This window comes from Xenia sp. Carnegie-2017, unplaced genomic scaffold (genome assembly GCF_021976095.1).
Source record: "Xenia sp. Carnegie-2017 unplaced genomic scaffold, XeniaSp_v1 HiC_scaffold_16, whole genome shotgun sequence".
Taxonomy (NCBI): domain Eukaryota; kingdom Metazoa; phylum Cnidaria; class Anthozoa; order Malacalcyonacea; family Xeniidae; genus Xenia; species Xenia sp. Carnegie-2017.
Window position 1 is genome coordinate 8,495,062 of NW_025813469.1, and position 20,137 is coordinate 8,515,198.

General features: G+C 32.6%; 1 protein-coding gene across 1 annotated transcript; it reads left to right on the plus strand.

Moving 5' to 3' along the window:
- The first annotated feature begins 211 nt into the window (after window positions 1-211).
- LOC124435980 (NACHT, LRR and PYD domains-containing protein 12-like) lies at window positions 212-19,251 on the plus strand. Its single transcript, XM_046985910.1, has 7 exons — window positions 212-289; window positions 2,890-2,989; window positions 5,923-8,301; window positions 15,208-15,947; window positions 16,257-16,556; window positions 16,644-16,708; window positions 18,814-19,251. The coding sequence occupies exons 3-7, from the start codon at window positions 5,930-5,932 to the stop codon at window positions 19,249-19,251; spliced, it is 3,915 nt and encodes a 1,304-aa protein (XP_046841866.1). The 5' UTR covers window positions 212-289; window positions 2,890-2,989; window positions 5,923-5,929.
- The last annotated feature ends 886 nt before the right edge of the window (window positions 19,252-20,137 follow it).

Genomic DNA, 20,137 nt, shown 5'->3' on the forward strand with positions numbered 1-20,137 from the left:
ATACGCACTGCAGAAACATAAAGTCCTTTTACGGCCATAAAGCATTAAAACTTACATTTTTTGCACAAATCAATCAATTTGCTCCAAATTTAAAATCAAACATACGGAAAACAATAAAATCATAAGCAATGTCTATGCTTTACATAAGAATCCATTCTTAAGATGATTCGAATTCCGTGACACAAAATAATATGCCACGTATCGTCTCAAAAGATATACGTACATTGCTTTATTTGCCAAGAACGTCAAATGCGAAAACCTGAAAACTTAAACCGTCAATCAGTTAAAGGTTTGTGAGACCAAATAAACTGAATCATTATGTGTGTTTACGATGTATAAATCAGTCCATAAATGTAAACTGTTTGCTATCTATTAAGCTTTTTATACATTTTGAATTAATATAATCTTCCTATAATGCCAGAAAGTATATTTAATATAGATTACCTGAAGAAGTATTGTATAATTGTGCAATATGTGTTATTTCACTAACTTTGTGATATGATTCAATGATATATATGCCTCACAAGCGAATTTATTTTGAAAGAGTAATTCTACAGCTAATGTTGAATTGTTCAAATATTTGAGTCATTTTATAAGTATAGAAATATCGACCAGCAAAGTAAGCAAATCCGTTCATTAGTGATATAAACTTGTATCGCTTGTTATATATATGGTCTATGAATTTGAAGATTTTCCCGACGTAGCAAATGTCTCTCGCTTCCGTTGGTTTTCGTGACAAAATCTGCCAAATGTTTTTTGGCGATTTCATAAAAGTAATGAGTTAATGAGTATATACGCACTGCAGAAACATAAAGTCCTTTTACGGCCATAAAGCATTAAAACTTACATTTTTTGCACAAATCAATCAATTTGCTCCAAATTTAAAATCAAACATACGGAAAACAATAAAATCATAAGCAATGTCTATGCTTTACATAAGAATCCATTCTTAAGATGATTCGAATTCCGTGACACAAAATAATATGCCACGTATCGTCTCAAAAGATATACGTACATTGCTTTATTTGCCAAGAACGTCAAATGCGAAAACCTGAAACTTAAACCGTCAATCAGTTAAAGGTTTGTGAGACCAAATAAACTGAATCATTATGTGTGTTTACGATGTATAAATCAGTCCATAAATGTAAACTGTTTGCTATCTATTAAGCTTTTTGTACATTTTGAATTAATATAATCTTCCTATAATGCCAGAAAGTATATTTAATATAGATTACCTGAAGAAGTATTGTATAATTGTGCAATATGTGTTATTTCACTAACTTTGTGATATGATTCAATGATATATATGCCTCACAAGCGAATTTATCTTGACTAACATTGTGAATTGATTCAATGACATAAAGATCGATAATTGTAGAGAATATTCATACAAGCACAATATGCCGTATTTTAAATTCATTGTTTTCTACAGATTATAACATGCATATATAAACATGAGCTTCCTCCCCCCACCCCCCCCCCCAATTATTGTTTTCCCTACACCTGTATGAGTATGCACATACACGAGAGAAAATATCATACATTTACGCATTCCCATAAAAAGCAAAGAGTCCTATATAGTAAGTTTGCTGCATGCAGTATGTAATAATACAATAAATACCTAAACAAAAACCAAAATTATTAACGTTTCTCTGTTTTCATAACAATTAGTGAATATATTCTTAAGATAATTTAAATTCCGTGGAACAAAATTATTTGCCACGTATCGACGCAACGATATACGTGATTCATTATAACTTGCGCGAGCAAAAATACAGCTTCGTAAGATAAAAAAGCAAGATTTATTAGACTATAAAGCCGCGAAAATGTGATCATATTTTCCATTAGTTTCTTTGAACATCGAAAAACGCGTAACTAAATAAAACATGCAGAACAAATCTCCATTGCACACTAAGTTATGTCAAGCAGATTTCATTTACCGCGTACATAATTATTACGCGGATTCCGTTTTTTTCGAACACATTGTAGAATGATTTGGATTTGTAGTTAGTATAATCGATATGACATTGATGGAAAAATAGATATGCTTCACTCTTAATTGTCATCTTGTCACTAACACTAAATATAAAGAATTTTATTCATTTCTTTTATTCAAGCTTTTAGCAAATATTACTTGCCTCACGCTGATATGCTAATATAAATAAAGATACTCTGGCTTTGCAATCGACTGAATAAAAGAGATATCACTTCTCTTTTGGATTTTAAACTATTTATATAGTGGTTTTGATCAGTTTTAAGTGCATTCAAAATATATGGCACAGAGAATGAAAAATAAATATGCTCGAACTCAAAGTCTTCAACAAAGAATGAAAATTTGTCTCATGCTGATATGCAAATGTTGAATCAAATCCTTCTTGTTTTGCAATCGACTACATAAATGCATATGAGTATGTATATACACACTGCAGAGAATGTAAAGAAAATCCTATAGTAAGCCTATTTTTTATGATAATGCATTAGATTTTAAATCTTTTATACCTATCAATTAACATGCTCTAAATTGAAATCAAACATATTAATTATAAAAAAAAACAATAAAAATCATAAACCGTATCTTTGCTTTGTATTACAATATATTCTTTAAATGACTTAAATTCCGCGGCACAAAATAATTTGCCACTGGCCACGTATCAACGTAAAGGATATGTTTGATGCTTATAACTTGCCATTGCGTTATATCGGAAAATACGAAATATTGGAATGTGAACCAGTAAAAGTTTTGTCAAACAAAATTCACAGAATCCTTTATGCGTGTTTGCGATGCATAATTGTCATCATAATGTAATTGTTCGCCACATATTAAGTCATTTAATAAACTTTGAATAAATTTTTATCTTGCCTGATACTATAAAATCATATTTATTTTAGATGACCTGTAGAAACTCATGACCGTATTGTAGAATAGCAATTGAAAGAAGCTAAAAATACAAAACAGCAACAACGATTTGCTAAGTGAAAATAAAACAAGGTATGTTTGTGATGATGTGTTAGTATGTTAAGGATGTTGAATTTGTTTGTTAGAAATCATGAGACTATAGTCTAATTAGGATACATATTTCAGTCGTTTTGAAAGTATGGAAATATTGTCAGTAAATCGGCTTACTATTGCTGTAAACTTGTACTGCTCGTCAAATGTATAGTTTCTGAATGTGGAAATTCGCTTTATTTGTGTTGCAATTGTGTTTTGTTTCGGTTTATTCTGATGACGAACTCTGCTAAATGCTTTTTTTTCATTTGCTTATTTAGCGTGTTTGCTTTACCAAATTATGTCTTTAAAAATTGGTTTTTTAACAGTTCTGCGCCTATTTAATTTCATAGGATTTGTAGAGTGTTTAAACAAAGCAAGTTAAAAGTACGATGTAAATCGGTTTATATTTGCTATACATAAGTATCGCTTGTTACAAGAATTTTACTAATTTTAGTAATGTTGGAATTATCTTTCGTTTCCATTGGTAATCTTCACAAACTTTGACGCCAAATGTTTTGAGGAGGCTACATACAGTTAAGAAATAGGGAACTATTGACAATTAGAATGCGCATATTGTTCTCATGTCGAATGGATTTTTTTACGTAAACGCCTGTCCGCACTGACTTTATTGAAGAATTTCTCGTTTTTCCTTTGAAAAATTCTTAAAAATTCGTGTGGATGTTTATTACAACAAAAAAATAACATACGCAAAATAGAACAACACTTTGAGTTCCAATTAAACAAACTATCTGATTTTTTTACGGAGATAAAACTCTCATTCGGAGTTTCATCTCCGAATCTCTGACTAAATATTCTCCACCAACTTCTAAGGTTTGGTGTCTCATCCTTTCAAGCCTTACGAGTTGCACTTGTCTCAATTATGTTCAAATTTCTATTTCTTATAACTTGTACCAAATTGGGCATTATATTCAAATGGTATTTGTATTTTTCTTATTGTTGTTTGTATTGCGCGAATAAAGAGTTTTAGTTTAGCGTTTCCGGCAAACGGCAATCCGAAATTATCCATTTGCCATTGAGGTTTGTTGCTTTGAAAAAATCGAATTTAATAGGTACTTTTGCATTTGTATCTTTAAATTTGCATTGCCAGAAGCTGTTATTCCTGTTTTATCAAAACTCTGTTGATAGCTTAAGAGGCATATTCATGATTTATACTCTCTTAAAATAAATACAATAAAAAACTTGCGGTACTTTACCTACAACAAAAAGGGCCTCCTGCCCTTAAAACCTGAACTGTTAACCGCAACGTAAATGGCAAAGACGTCAGCACGCCTCGACGAAAATTTGAGTTCTTATGATTTTTAATTTTTTGCAGCCAAAATAAGTCGCTAGCCAATCAGGTTTTTTAGTGGATTTTTGATTTTTTCATACACGTTAGTCTGCCGTACTCAGTTTTTAAAATGGTGGACGTTAAGGAGTTTTTGCTTGGAAAACGATCGAAATTTCATATCATCCTACAAATATACTTTACAGACAACTAAGTTTGAGAAAGCAATTTCTCGGATGAAATACGAAACAAACGATATTCATAAAAGCATATTATATGTTGTAAATACAAAGTTCTCTCACGAGCAGATGAAATTCTCCATTTCATTACCATTACAACTTAAACGACGTACAAAAAAACCATTGTTGTGTTTGCTTTCTTGTTTTGGTCGTCTTTGCAGCAATGAGAATCATAACACGTTATTTCAAGTAAGTACTCTAGTTACTGTCCGATTCGGCCATTTTTCTTTGATTTTTTTGCATTTTGTGAGTTAATTTTTGCACGTAGAAAACAAATATATCCAGTTGCACGAAATTGTTTAACTCGAAATCTATCGCTTTTGGCGCAAAAATTTGCAATTTGAAAACCGACTTAATTAGTACAAAAAAAAGCGTATAAGTATAGAGCAAATGGTCTACAACAAAGGTTAGAGAACATTTAAGGTTCCGTTTGTACAATTATCTTTTCATTTCTTGCTGTGTTGCGTTATGTGAGCTGTTTTGAAAATTTAATACACGACCTGTTAATTAAATATCCGAGTGAAAAAAAATACCGTCCATTTTTCCTACCCTTTTGATATAATTAACATAATTGATGTGATTTAAATCTGGTCTGAAATATTACAGAAAACCATTTAATGAATGACCTTTATTATTTTGAAAGATGTTAATTCGAGCTAAGCTGAGCTAAACTGAAGTCAAATGCATAATATTAATTTACATGAAAGTACATCGTATGGAGCTTTTGTGACCGATTCTTGTGTTGTTGTTTTTTGTTTCAAATGTAAATAGAATCATAGGGATGTATAAAGTAAGAGCTAAGTGTTAATGCCTTTTCCTCCAGTAATAATATACATGAAAAAATTTCACAATTCTGATTAGTTAAGAGGATGGAAGCCTTTGAAAAACTCATTCGTGCATGTTTATGCCAAATTGCAATCGAAACCATGCTATTACATAAACAAATCGGGAAATTTATTTTTAATATTGAATATCCTTTACCCTCAAGTTTTCTAACTTGTTATACGCGACAGCGAAAGAACATAATTGTACACTTTATTTGATTACAAAACACCACTTATTGCTATGACTATGGGATGTGTCTACTAAAATTCCTGTATATCTTAATGTAAGATAGTCATGAAATGGATAATTACATGAGGTATATACAATACTGGAATTTTGCATGCGACTTTGTACCTAGAGCTGTGGGTAACGTCAGCAGTAGCGTAGCCAGCCCGACATTTTGCTCTTGCTATGCAAATGTTTTAGTGTTCACTGACTGTGAGAACAATAGAATTCTTAAGAATGAATAATGGTAATCTTTAAATATTTAAGTAGCGAAATTAAATCTGCAAGCTGAATACAATCCTGAACGCCAATGCTACTGTCTTATTTTGAATTTAAAGTAATGTAATACTTTTTTTAAGCATACAAATGGAAAAGTGTCTTGAACACATACCATGGAGCAGTTTTAACCGTTTGGGAAGAATAATACTTATTGTCTTTGGTTCAATTGGCTTTATCGTTTCTGGTATTGCATTAAATTTATATGGTGACACTTCATTTGATTGTCATAATGAGATTATATCAAAGACGAAAGAAAGTTCTCTTTTAAAGAACATTGAATCAAAATGTTTCAGACAATACAAACATGGTTTAACTTTTAAGTATGACGTTTTTCTTATCGTAGTTTTTAATTTTGGCATTTTTTTAATTTTGAGTATCGTCTATGGATATTGTGTAAAGTATCGAGTTGATCATAATGCTAATAACAGTCCAATAGAAAACAGTAACGAACAAAGTGAGCTTCTAGATGTGGAATATAGCGAAGGAACTTATCAATCTGACAACGTTGCATTTAATTCTTCATTTTACATTTACATCGTTCATTTGGTGGTTCGCTTCATCATATTGTCTGTCTTTGTTGGATTACTTTCCTTTGCAAAGTTTCCCGTCGAATACACTTGTAAAAGACGTCCAACTATGATAGAAATTTCCTTGTTAAATCACACCATTTCTACCATTGAGAGCGAAAATCCCAACGCCGATTATAGTCAAGCCTTAATTATAATTGTTTTATCTGTCAATTTAATTGTAATAACACTAACCATCTTAGAGCTGTTTTATTTGACGTATAAGGCTTGCACTGATAAATCTTTTAAAAAAGAGGATAAGTTTTGTAAAGTTTACTTGAATTTTGTACTAATTCAAGAACCTAAAAACTCGTTGGAAGAAAATAAAGGCGAATGTACAAAATCGGTGGAAGGAAATAAAGACGAATGTACCAAATCGTTGGAAGAAAATAAAGGCGAATGTACAAAATCGTTAGAAAAAAATAAAGGCGAATGTACAAAATCGTTAGAAAAAAATATAGGCGAATGTACAAAATCGTTAGAAGAAAATAAAGGTGAACGTACAAAAATTTTGGAAGAAAATAAAGGCGATCTTTACTGCAGCAGTGTGTTTAAAATACACGACGACTTTGGTGGTGAGATGACAGAGTGGCGAAATTTTGATAATATTTATGTCAACGTCATAATACAAGCAGAAAGACAATTAAAGAATGCTTACCCAGAAGCCTACAATCGGCATGAAATCTTTCATTCTTACCTTGAAGTGAGCAATGATGCAAAAAAACTAACAAACGTAACTGAGATATTTAAGCCAATCCTTGGTGAGCAGAGCACGTCGTATCCAAGATCTATTTTAGTCATTGGAAGGCCGGGAATTGGTAAAACTATGCTGACTAAAAAACTTCTATACGAATGGAAAAATAATCGAGATGAATTTTGGCAAGATAAGCTTGTTATTTTAGTGAAATGTCGTGATCTTGAAACTTGCGACACTACTCTCAAAAAAATGTTGAAGCGGTGTGATGGACTAAAAGATAAACATTTTTCTCAAGTTTACGAATTCATAAACACTTATCCAAAACAAACTGTCATTATAATCGACGGACTCGATGAATTATTTTTAAATCGTTCAGAGTTCCATAAAACAAAGAGGCCTGTATTTAAACTAATAAAAAAGTTAGTTGAAGGTGAAACGCTGTCTGATGCCACTGTTTTAGTAACATCACGATCCACAGCTGAACATACATATGGATGTTTAAACTTTAAAAGGACTGTGGAAATCTTGGGGTTTTTTGAAGATCAGATTAAAGAATACGTCGACAAGTTTTGTGGTAAAGACAAGAATACAGCCAAAAACATTTATGAGCACATTGACACTTCGCTTGAACTTAAAAGTTTGTGTTATATTCCTGTGAATAGTTACATTGTTTGTCTGACCCTAAAAGAAAGCTTGACATGCAAGGCTGAAGACATTCCAAAGACCATCACTGAGTTATATAACAGAGCAATCAAAGTCTTGCTATGGAAGCATCATCCACTTTGCACATCAGGTGAAATACCTAGAAAAACTGATTATCTGATAGCTCCTTTGCCGCCCGAGCTTAAGGAAGATATAAACAAAATAAAAGATATTGCAGTTAGTGGAATTACTGAAGGAAATTTGATTTTTGAAAAAAGTAGTAATACTGCTTTTCATGAGGTAGCAAATTGCGGTATATTTCACCGTATACCAGATGCAAAACGCTTCCTGTACTGTTTCCTACATTTGACTATTCAAGAGTTTCTGGCTGCACAATGTATTGTAGATGAATGTGGCAAAATTGCACAGTTTTTTCATGATAATAAAGTTGATCCTAAATGGCACTTGGTGATACAGTTTGTGGCTGGTTTAGTTGGAGACAAAAAGAAACTTGGAGATATCAGAGATACTACAGTAGAAGATGTTGAAAAACGGTAGGGTCTTTATTTTTGTTTTTAGTTTAATTTAGGTTATTGTTTTCTTTGAGTTTGTTTTACACAGTTTTTAGTCCTGCTGGACAGGAAGCGCAGGAGCACTAACTACGTTTACTACATATGCACAAAGTTGTTGCGTGATTGTTATAAGAAATTGCCGCAGTTTTATATAAATTTGGCATGTATTTATATAAGGCATAACCAGGGGCAAATGTAATATTTTTCAAACATCAGTCATAAAACCTCAGAGGCAATCTGCAACTGGGGGAGCTGTCCGAGGTATTCTCCTTTGGGAAATTGTGAATTTCAGAGCCTTGGAAAAGCCATTTTCAGCGTTTTAGAGCAATACAAAATGCATTCTGTGGGCAATTATTTTGCATAAAAACAACACATTTTGCTTAAGTGAACAATACTTGAATGTGTGCTAAATATTTAGGCTCATTATCATGCCAAATATGTGGCTCATTAGCATGTCTAGGAACGTAAAATTCATTTTACAATAATGCTATTCAAAAACAGATATAGTGTTTAAAAATTTCTACCAAGTTGTCAGGCATAGACCCCCGTAGAGACCCCCATTCAAATCTCTATGTAACGAGTTAAGTTAGAAATTTGTTACTACAAGGAAAAGTTCATAGATATAGAAAAGCTCAGACTTCAAACAATGCAAGTTTATTGTAACCCTTTACCCATCTCCACATCAGTGCCAGCAAATTCACCTTTTGAGAAAAAAACTTAAAATTTTTTTCTGCCTAAGATTAAGCAAAAATTATGACGGTGAAAATTTGCAATTAAGGACAGCTTAATGCCATTAATGTTTATTAGGCATTTAACTAGACTAGTATCTTCTGTAAGTATATGCAAGGTGTGCTCTATAGCAATCACTAGTAGCATTGTATTTGCAAATACATAATGAATGTAACCAACATGTCTTTAATTATATAATTACATGAATGTGAAAATTGGTTCATGTGTCAAGCTTACTGGTTATTATAAATATCTTTTCATGTGATCAAAGCCGGTTAAGGTTAAATCTAAAATAATTTAGTTTAGAAACTGTAATGATCATCAGAAAAATTACCTAGTGATCATAAAAAATACTTTGCTGTTTTGTTAAATTTCAAAGTTTATCTGCATACATAGGAAGACATTTTTACTTTATAGAAAATGCTTTTCATACATCTATAGCCCTTTGGAATTTATGGCAAACAATCTAGTATGAGCCGTAGATAAACACACCTTGACATCTTTACATGAGATGTTCAGTTAGAAAAGGGGACAATATGTGACATGGGACAACATTTCATGTATGTGAAATACTAAGATTTAATACCATTCCATTCAAATTGTCAAAATAACAAGCTTCATTGATTAGAAAACTCAAAACCACAGGTTATAGTAAACAGCTTTTCATGTAATCAATGTTAATATTCTCAAATCTTAAACAATGTGTAGTATAATTGTCCAATGATTGAATGATCAATGATCATAAACTGAAAAGCCCGAACATTTGTTTATGATAAAGTAAATAATAGTATGGTGCCTTATGGCTACAGTTTTTTTTTGTTCATTGAAATATATTTGGAGGAATGTAGGATTTCGCTGCCATATAACGGCCACGATTCCTCAAGCACTAAAGAAATCAAAGCTAAAAGTCCTTCGGCAACAACATAAATCGCATCACACACTCGCATAAATTGGCATTGATATATCATATTCATGTACACACTTCACTTGTCCTTTACTTACGATTTTGGATGTAAATCTCTGCTGATAAAACTCAAAACGATGTTGGCTTTTTTTTGAACATCAATGACTGAAATGTCTTTCGCGAGATCGTCTTTGCCAAGCATTTACAATTTTCCATAAATTTTTCACCCTCTTGAAAAAATTCACAGTTTCGACAGCAGCCTTCATGTCAATATATGAATTTGTAAAAGATTTCCATGAATTCCATCAGATTGTAGTTTAGTTTCTATCATGCTTAAGAATTGTTATGAAGCAATCAAACAATCAATTCAGACAGTGAGCTTGACTATGTTAGTTCAGTTCGCAATCAGTCGAAATCGGTCAAACCAACCACAGTAAGACAAAAATGTAAACCAACCAATTACACAATAGCAATTGGACTCCCTTATAGGTCTGGGCTCCCCGCTTATTGGTCGAGGTTATTCCAGATCATCCACTGATCTGGCTATTGACCAATGGATTGGCTTGAATAAGCATTCTTGAGCTGCGTTATTGATCGAACCAGTCGAGCCACCCCGCTTATCAGTCACCTGGTTGATATAATTCTAGATATGGATTTATCTACTGATCTGTTTAATGAGGTGGTATTTGTATAAGTTTTCATACATAAAACAGAATTTTGACGATGAAATCCAAACTATTACAGAACGAAAATTTAATAATCAAAAAAATTGAAATGATTAAATTTGATAAATAGTTTTTGAACTATAAACGTCAGTCGTGTGACTGATTTGACATACCCTACATCCGCCCCTGGGCATAACTTTATGTTCTTCTGCAAAATGTTGTTACAGTTTTAAAAATGTCGCTGATTTTTATAAGAGCTCTGTCTGTTCAAAACAAAGTTGTTGCCTTTTTTTACTAAATTTGCAATTTGACTCTAACGCTGTTATCATTGACGCCGCAACCTAAAAAAAGTATAAAGGCTAAGGCCTCTTCCTTAGTCCATAGCGTAGGGTGCATAATATACAACAGCTGTTGTGTATTATTTAAGCCACACAACGCTTTAGCCGAATTATGGGGAAGTAATAGGTATGTGGCAAATCACGTTCTTTACGACCAGGACAAGGCTCTTACATTGAAATAAATATTTGTATTATATAATCTATCATTCATTAGTGTTATTCAGTTATAAATATTTTTTATGAATGATGCAATTAAAGGCTAGATCATAAATTTTTTATATGATAATATAGACAAAAACGTTCAATGCATGAGGTTTAGCAGTTATGCAAGGAGTCTGTAAAATAGAATTACTTGATTGTTAGCAATCTATATCAAATAATCAATTGACTGGCTAAATTGCTTTTCTTATTTCTGTACATAGTTTCGGCAACCATTTTAGTTGTAATGTTCCATATTACACTTTATAATAGTGAATACGTAAACAGAACTAAAGCAATACTCAAGGAGCGCAGACGTAGCTCGCATTTCTTGCTACAATATATGGAAATGGTTGCTATACTTAGTGCTTTCATCACAACAGAGCGATTAGGCAAGTGGCATCTGCACTTTCAATTTCTTGAAGCAGCTATGTGCAATCTGTACGTTAAACATGCACGTTAATACCTTCATTCAGTGAATTGTCTTGAGCAAGATAGATCTGAAGTCTTAGAAGGCTTTAATTCAGGGCTCCATATTGTCAGACGGAGTAATAGACACTGGACAGGCCTATAGACATACCTTATCATCGAATAAGTGTTGATGCGTAATTTAAAGGTCAGCGGCGATTTATTGTTGGGAGATGTATGACCGAGCAACAACGGCTTACATGGCTTCTGGCGATGCCTGATACTGCTGAAGTCAGTCGGTTAATGCAAGAGTACACAGGTGTAAACTATAGCTCTGGTGAACAGGATAAGGATGTTACTCATGCAAGAAAAAAGAGAGAGAAAAAGGATACTCTGAAAATCTTTACTGTCCTTCAAGAGCATAAGACATTTTATCAAGACCCACAGTTAAGAATTAAATATCATATTTAGAGTCAATGGACAAAGGCAAAGACGGTGGGAAAAAAGACTCTTTCATTAATGAAGAATACGTCGCCTTTCGAGTACCAGTTCAACGGAAAAAGCCATGTTATAACTTTGGCTACAAATCTCCTCTAAAGATAGGTGACATGCAAGTGCAAATTGATCTCCTATCACTCTTTGCTATGAACTGTGTACGTATCATTCGTCCCTTTCTGATTCTTCTTTGATGCTAGTGCAACCTAACAAGCCAGTTTTCGGTGATGCCATTTTGTCTAGACTTCTTAATAAAACCCAAGCTGAAAGCTCAGTTAGTGAAGAAAACTTCCAATATGTTTTAAACAGGGGAGCACTTTTGCTCAGACTACCTTGGACATCTCCAGCGTCTGCAACCTACAGAGAAGTACGTCTTTATATTGTCGTACGTCTTTACATTGTCATTACGTATTTTAATTAACGGGTTTTAGACAGCACACCTGCCAAGCAGATAACGCAGATGAGAAGGCCATTAGAAAAGATAGCTACACTGATATCTTTAACTTCAGTAATGAAGGTTAGTTTCAAAACAGATCTCTTCCTATCAAACCAAAAAACAAGCAGATGTTTCTTCAAGTTGCTATCTAAAAGAACATGGTTGCAAGACGCATCATGAAAATGATGACGCTGATTTACTAATTGATAAAACAACATATGAATCTGCTAAATCAAAATCTACCATAGTTGTTAGAGATGACACTCACCTCCCATATTTTCTTGTCTTCTACGTTAAATTTGATTGCTTTGACATTTTCATGCACTTGTCATACTTTACAATGGAATATTAGGACAGAGTATAGACCATCTGCGAATTACCAGACTAAATGTTGTGGCTGCTGTACTGTGAGCAGCAAATACAAATGCATATATGAGTTATTACCACCTGGCAGTATATGTAGAAACGTTATCATGGCTTTCTATTAACTAACAAAAAATTTATTTTGAGAGCCTCGTAAGTGTAGTACTCTTTGATGAGAGCGACTGGCAATGTTTCCTCTGGCCTGTAAAGCGAAAATTTCCGAACTTACCACGAAATTTTTTATTGCTTAGCAGTGTAAAGACAGATAATAATTCACTGAGTGTTGATTATCCAGCATTATATATTCAGTGCCCTTCTTGTTGAAGAGTAAAGGCAAAAATATTACTCATTCTCTGCATCTGCCCAAAATTGCTTGTTCTCCAGGAGGACAAAATAGGCGATAGGACTCCATCTGATTATCTTTAAAAACATACCAGAAAATATGACACATCAGGATGGATAATTTCAGGTGAAGAGAATGAAGTCTAGTTTTCTTAGCGTTCTGGTTTTCTAAGTTAAGGGAAATCATAAAATAAATATGGTTTCTAACCATATTGAAATGCGTTAGAGCCCTCAGGATGATAAGATTTAAAAGGTTTTGCATACTTTAACTAAATTGAGAAGAATATTGTTAAAGTACTAGATTTCTACATTTAGCCTTAATCATATGAGATTTTAATTATAGCCCGTTCAGTTTCTTTTAAAGGCTTTCTAGACTGTTCATTTGCCACTCTATTCTCATTTTCTGATGTGTGTGCTCCTGTTACAAACTTATCATGCTGTATACACCAATTATAAATTTTACAAAATATAGTGAATGGCTGACTTCAGTCATATTTTCTTTTCTCTTTCTCTCTCCCTCCCTCACACACACACGCACACACACATGTTTTCGAGACAATTGTTATATAAGGGTTCTAAACGCAAAAAAGAGGTGTGGTATTTCTAAAAATTAGATATTGTGGGTAGATTCAACAACAGCCAAAAACCCTCACCCCCTAATTTTGATCCCTCAAAATCACAACAAAATCATTGAGTCTATGTATCTGTCAATAGAATATTGTCTGATTTTGTGGGGGGATTGAGTTCAGTGTCGTAACACAGCCATGGTGGGTCTCTATCAGTTAGCCATTAGTGGTGCCCTATGCTTTAGCAGAAACTAGGTTAGATAATTGTGCATATTAGTTTATAATAAAATAGAGAATTTATCATGGTGACAAATTTGAAAATCGCTTTAAAGATAGCAAATACTATGGAGAATGGTGAAATTAATAAGTTAGTATCTCTTAAAAGAACTGTTTTAAGTAAAGAGCACTAGTCCAAATAGTTCTAAAAGTAATTTTATGAAACTATACGACACGATGCATTTCGGCAGACTACTCTTCAGGTGTCAACGTCTGCTAAATATACTGCTCAATATTTTTAAAATAAATAATGAGTATTGAATGAAATTAAATCATAACATATCGTTCGTATGGTCTGTTGAAAAAAGTAATTTGACTTTTACATTAAAAAGTAGTTTGGAATTTACAAACATTACCTTGAAAACTAAACATTTATCAAAATTACTCGGAGTTTATTAATTTACTTAGCCACTGTCGGAAATCCTCCTATCATCTTTACGAAAGGCATTATCAAAGCAATTTTTTGTAAAAAAACACTATGATATTTTTTCATAGTACATTTTTATTGCACATAATCTTCGTGCATGAATTTCTAAGTAGCAGAAAGCCTAAATAACATATAATAAGGAAAATTATTTTTTGAAGAAAACACGTTTCGACAGTATGAAAATGTCATCGTTCTTGCAGATTGGTTAGTATTAAGAATGGGATCTTTATTAAATTACATTTATCAAATTATTCATATTAAATATGATGATAAGATGGTTCTATAGCCAGTGGTAAATTTAACATTTAGATCAGGATTAATATCATTGATGCGAAGCGCTCCTTTGATTTTAAGAAAAAAGTTAAGTGACTGGTGTCAATGATTTTAATAGAAAACACTGAAATATTATTTTTAAACAATATAGGTGCATGTAACATGCCAAATGTTGAACAAAATTTGTTTTTTAAAATTTCACCGCCTACTTTAATCCTTAATTTGTTTACTAAATGATTGCTTCAGATTTTTAACCCGTTTATTTCAAACAAAAAAAATGGGGATTTTTTTCATCATTTCTATTTCGAATGCATTTAGCAAATGTAAATTGCGATGTTTCAAACGGGCCTTGAATTGTTGCATTAACAAATCAAATTCATGTCATGCAACATTAGCTACATAGCCTACGACCTTTTCTTGAACAAAAAAAACCGGCTTGAAAATAATATTTGTGTTTTAAATTTGTAGATTTAAAAAATGGATTTCAAACCTATTTTCCAGCACTGGAGATAAAGTCCTTGGTTTTCTTGGAGTAAAATGCCTAAACGAGTTGCAAAACAAAGATGTCATAAGGTCAGCTTGCACGGAGTTAGAGCATCTTTCTCAAGAAGTGAAGATTGATAAAGTTTCTTTTACGCCTGTTGATTCAAACGCATTGTTTGAATTTCTTTCTGAATGTGAACACATAACACGTCTTTCTTTTGACGATTGCAAGTTTCTTGATAATCATACCTCTCTTCCAATAAAAAACTATTTGTTAAATAAGGGAGCAAAAAATTTGATTAGTTTAACTTTTGAATCAAGTAGTTTCGGCAATTATTTTGGGAAGCATCTTAGTGAAGCATTGAAAAGTGAGAATTGTAAACTTACTAAGTTGGTAATGCGTGGCAGCATTATAGGTGATGAAGGTGCTAAATATGTTAGTGAAGCATTAAAAAGTGAGAATTGTAAACTTACTGAGTTGCAATTGACTGATAACAACATTGGCGATAAAGGCGTTAAATATCTTAGTGAAGCATTGGAAAGTGAGAATTGTAAACTTACTGAATATGTAATGTGTGGCAGCAATATGGGTGATGAAGGTGCTAAATACCTTAGTGAAGCATTAAAAAGGGAAAATTGTAAACTTACTAACTTGGTAATGACTGGCAGTAATATAGGTGATGAAGGTGTCAAATATCTTAGTGAAGCATTGAAAAGTGAGAATTGTAAGCTTACTAAGTTATTAATGATTAAAATAAATATAGGTGATGAAGGTGCTAAATATCTTAGTGAAGCATTGAAAAGTGAGAATTGTAAACTTACTAAGTTGGAAATGAGAGACAGCAATATAGGTGATAAAAGTACTAAATATTTTAGTGAAGCATTGAAAAGTGAGAATTGTAAACTTACTATGTTGGCAATGAGAGGCAGCAAAATAGCTGATGAAGGTGCTAAATATCTTAGTGAAGCTTTGAAAAGTGAGAATTGTAAACTTACTAAGTTGGTAGAAACTGCTACCAACATTGGTGATAAAGGTGTTGAATATCTCAGTGAAGCATTGAAAAGTGAGAATTGTAAACTTACTGAATTGGAAATGAATGGCAGCAATATAGGTGAAGAAAGTGTCAAATATCTTAGTGAAGCATTGGAAAGTGAGAACTGTAGACTTACTGAATTGTGTTTTAAATATAACCAAGGTTATAAATTGATGGCGAAAGTCAGGAAAAGAAAAAAAGAAAGTGTAGAAAGTGTAGAAAGTGTTAAATATTTTAGTGAAGCATTGAAAAGTGAGAATTGCAAACTTACTAAGTTGATAATGAGTGGCAGCAATATAGGTGATGAAAGTGCTAAATATCTTAGTGAAGCATTGGAAAGTGAGAATTGTAGACTTACTGAATTGTGTCTTAATTATATCCAGTTAGGTCGTGAAGGTGCTGAATATCTTAGTGGAGCTTTGAAAAGTGAGAATTGTAAACTTACTAAGTTGGTAATGCATGGCAGCAATATGGGTGATGAAGTTGCTAAATATCTTAGTGAAGCATTCAAAAGTGAGAATTGTAAGCTTACTAATTTGTATTTTAATGGTAAAAATATAGGTGATGAAGGTTTCAAATATCTTAGTTAAGCATTGGAAAAGGAGAAGTGTAAACTTTTTGAACTGTACTTTTGACTCCGACTTGAGCTCGGACTCTTAATGCATATATATAAGCATTCCACTTCCTGATTTAAAGTTTATTATTTAAACTTTCATAAGTTTTATGAAAAAATTAAGTGAAAAATTTATTCATATTGGCACTTTCCTTTCACATAAACGTTCCTTGATTTAAAAACAATTTTGAAATATGTCTAATTACCTATTTGTTTACTCAGCTATATGTTAATTCATTGTTTAGAATAAAAGTATACTTTGATTTGTAAATATATATTGTTAATTTATGTTTTTCCTTAATAATGTTTAATTATTTAATTGTTTTTTTAAAAATACAAAATTTGCTGTATATAGTAAAAAGTGTAACAAACAATGATAAACCTCAACGATTTTCTCACTGTTTGATTATTTTATTATATCTAAATAATAAACATTAACAAACGAATGTATTGAGAAAAAAATCCTTTTGAATTAAAATTTCTGTAAACGAATTCCCACTATAAATCACACAAACGCAAGTTTGTGATAAAAAAAGTATTCGAAAAGTGGAAAGTTTAAGACAAAACTTCTTTTAAGGTCACCATTGTACTAAAATCTAGTTTTTATACATTTCTACATAAGTGTGAGCGACAATAAAGTTTTTCGACAAAAGTATTTATCTTTAATATATGTTTATTGCATGTACATATTATATGAAAATCAAAATATCTATAGTGTTTTAATTATTTATCATCAAGCTTAGTTTCGTCAAGATTTGCTGATATTTTCTCATCTTTTTAAAGTTCAATTTGATGCTTGGTCATCTCTTTCCGTAAAAGGAAAAAATCCAATCATTAAGATACATAGAAAAACGTTTTTCGAAAATTGCCATTTTTTGGTGCGGAACTTCATGTAGCATACAAAACATAGCTTCATTTAACATTCATACATTAAAATAGCACCAATGTTTTGTTAATAAACATGGAAGAAAGGCATTCGTGTTTGATTCATTGCGAAGATGACCGCGAAACACTGACGAATTTCACATCAACATCGTTTAAACGGTTCCTGGAATGCAGAAAGCAATGGCTACAACTTGATAGATGACAGAAAGACGTAGCCTTGAAAACCACAAATGTGATTCCTGTCGAGGAGTTGGAGGATAACTTGGGAAGTTACGAGCGTTACTTTTACCATTCACGTTGTTATTCAGCATTTACGAATAAAACTATAATACATCGAGCACAACGACGCTCTGAAAAGAGTGCAAAAACGGCAACCGATACCGAGCCTTTTACGTCTGTACAGCAGGAAGGAACACCTCCAGATGCTGCGATCAAAATCAATCACTGGTGAAATAATTAAGGCAAAGAGCCGGCACGTGTTACCTCCAACATTTTTCATTTGCAAGAAAGAGCATTCATACTACACTGACACGGTAGGTAAACGTAGCTGTAAATCCAGCACGGGTGGCACTATAGTAGGGAGCTGGAGGACAGAAGGTTTTTTTTGCAACTCGACTTTCGAATTTGGATAGGGAATTTTTTGTAAAAAAAATGCAAAATACCTCTACTGCTTAAGTTTGAAATCAGCTACAAATGTATACATGAGTGAACACCATCATCTCTCAAATTAGCATTCTAGTGGCGTCTCTAACAACTAGTCTATTACTAGTCTATTACGTGATGTTATTTTTTCATGTAGATGTAAATTATTATTTCTTAGACAAACTTATATGTTATGTTAAAGCAAGGATTTATAATAATTTTTTGAAATCTTCTCTAAAAAAAAGAGATTTGCATGGAAAGCGCATTGTCACACAAGCCAAGTAAGTCAGTCCCCCATCGGGAACCTAAGCCCCTCTGTCGGGGAATTCTTGGCGCCACCACTTCTGTGAATTTAATCCATTATGTGGAAAATTTTTATGCTAATTCTATATCAGTTTTCACACAATTTTTATTTAGATAAGTAAGAAGTGGAAACGGGATCCACTTTATACAGCAAGAACGCTAGATGGTGGTCGACTTAGGAAAGCAGCAGAAATTAAGGGTGATGAAAGTATTTTGCTAGACATTAGAGGAAAAGACTTTGTTGCTTTAGAAGTAAAGTATCATCTCAGATATTATCAAAAATACACTTCATTCCTCAAACATCATAAAGTTGACCCTGCTGAATGTGAAAAATCCACTCAAAAACCATTATACAATGAAGGGTTTACTGCTATTTGTGAAGAGTACATTAAAGTGCACATAATACAAGAAGAAAGTATTTTCTACATGGCAAAGTTTAAAGAAAAGTTTGTTAAATTTGTTGCAAGTGTTGAAAATGTAAATGCAACGAATTATAAAACAAGTCGATTAAAGCAACGAATGAAAAAACGGTTTCCACAACCAATATTTTAAACCCCTAAACAGCGTAACAAAAGTGAGATGGTTTACTCAGGTTGCATTCAACCTAGTTCGATAGTAGAGAATATTCCTTTTGCTGATAAAGTGACAACAGAAACTTCCGATGATGGTGAGGAACCTGAACAGTTCTTGCCAGATAAAGTATACAGGGCAGGCAATACGTTGCATGCAATTCATAATGTTGCATTGGCATTAAGAAAGAAATTTAAATTCACGAATCCAGTATCCTTGTATGATACATGGCCTCCACTAGCTTCTGATATTACTTTGGAGAGCGTGAAAAAAATAGTGTCACCAATAGTATTTAACTTTATTGCATGGCTGTTTGGCTTTTCTGATTAGCCAGAACGAGCTGGTTATGTTCAAATACAGGAAAAGCAAGCTTTAAATGTATTTTCTATCTGCCAAGATTTGATATATATTTTCAGCAGTGGGAAAGTGCAGACTCCAAAATCTTTGTCATTAGCCATGGCATTTCGACAAATTTCTGGTTGCTCCAGCTTAATTACACTACTTAATCGTCTTGGTCATTGCGTATCTTTACGATCAACCATGTCTTATGAATGAGCTATTGCCCAATTGACGATTAATAGTTTGAATACTATCCCCAAATATTTTGTAGAGGGAAAGCGTATCACCCATGTGTATGATAATATCAATTTTCAAGAAGGTGCTAAAAAACAAACACATGTGACAAATGGTATATCCGTCTTATTACCAGTTTAAATTAGAACAGCTTCAAATTATGCAAAACTTTTTTATTCTAGAAGCTTTTTGATAATTTGACATATTCTTGTTTAAAACAGGTATCATCATCCAAATAGTTGTGACGGAAACGTTTCACAAGCTTGAATGCCCTACAAGAGAATGGCAAGTAAAA

Excerpts from the sequence above, each read along its gene's own strand:
- LOC124435980 (XM_046985910.1), top strand. The coding sequence starts at position 5,930 with ATGGAAAAGTGTCTTGAACACATACCATGGAGCAGTTTTAACCGTTTG. Across the intron at positions 16,557-16,643 it reads AATGAGTGGCAGCAATATAG|GTCGTGAAGGTGCTGAATAT; the intron begins GTGATGAAAGTG and ends ATATCCAGTTAG. Across the intron at positions 16,709-18,813 it reads ATTGTAAACTTACTAAGTTG|ATAAGTAAGAAGTGGAAACG; the intron begins GTAATGCATGGC and ends ATTTTTATTTAG.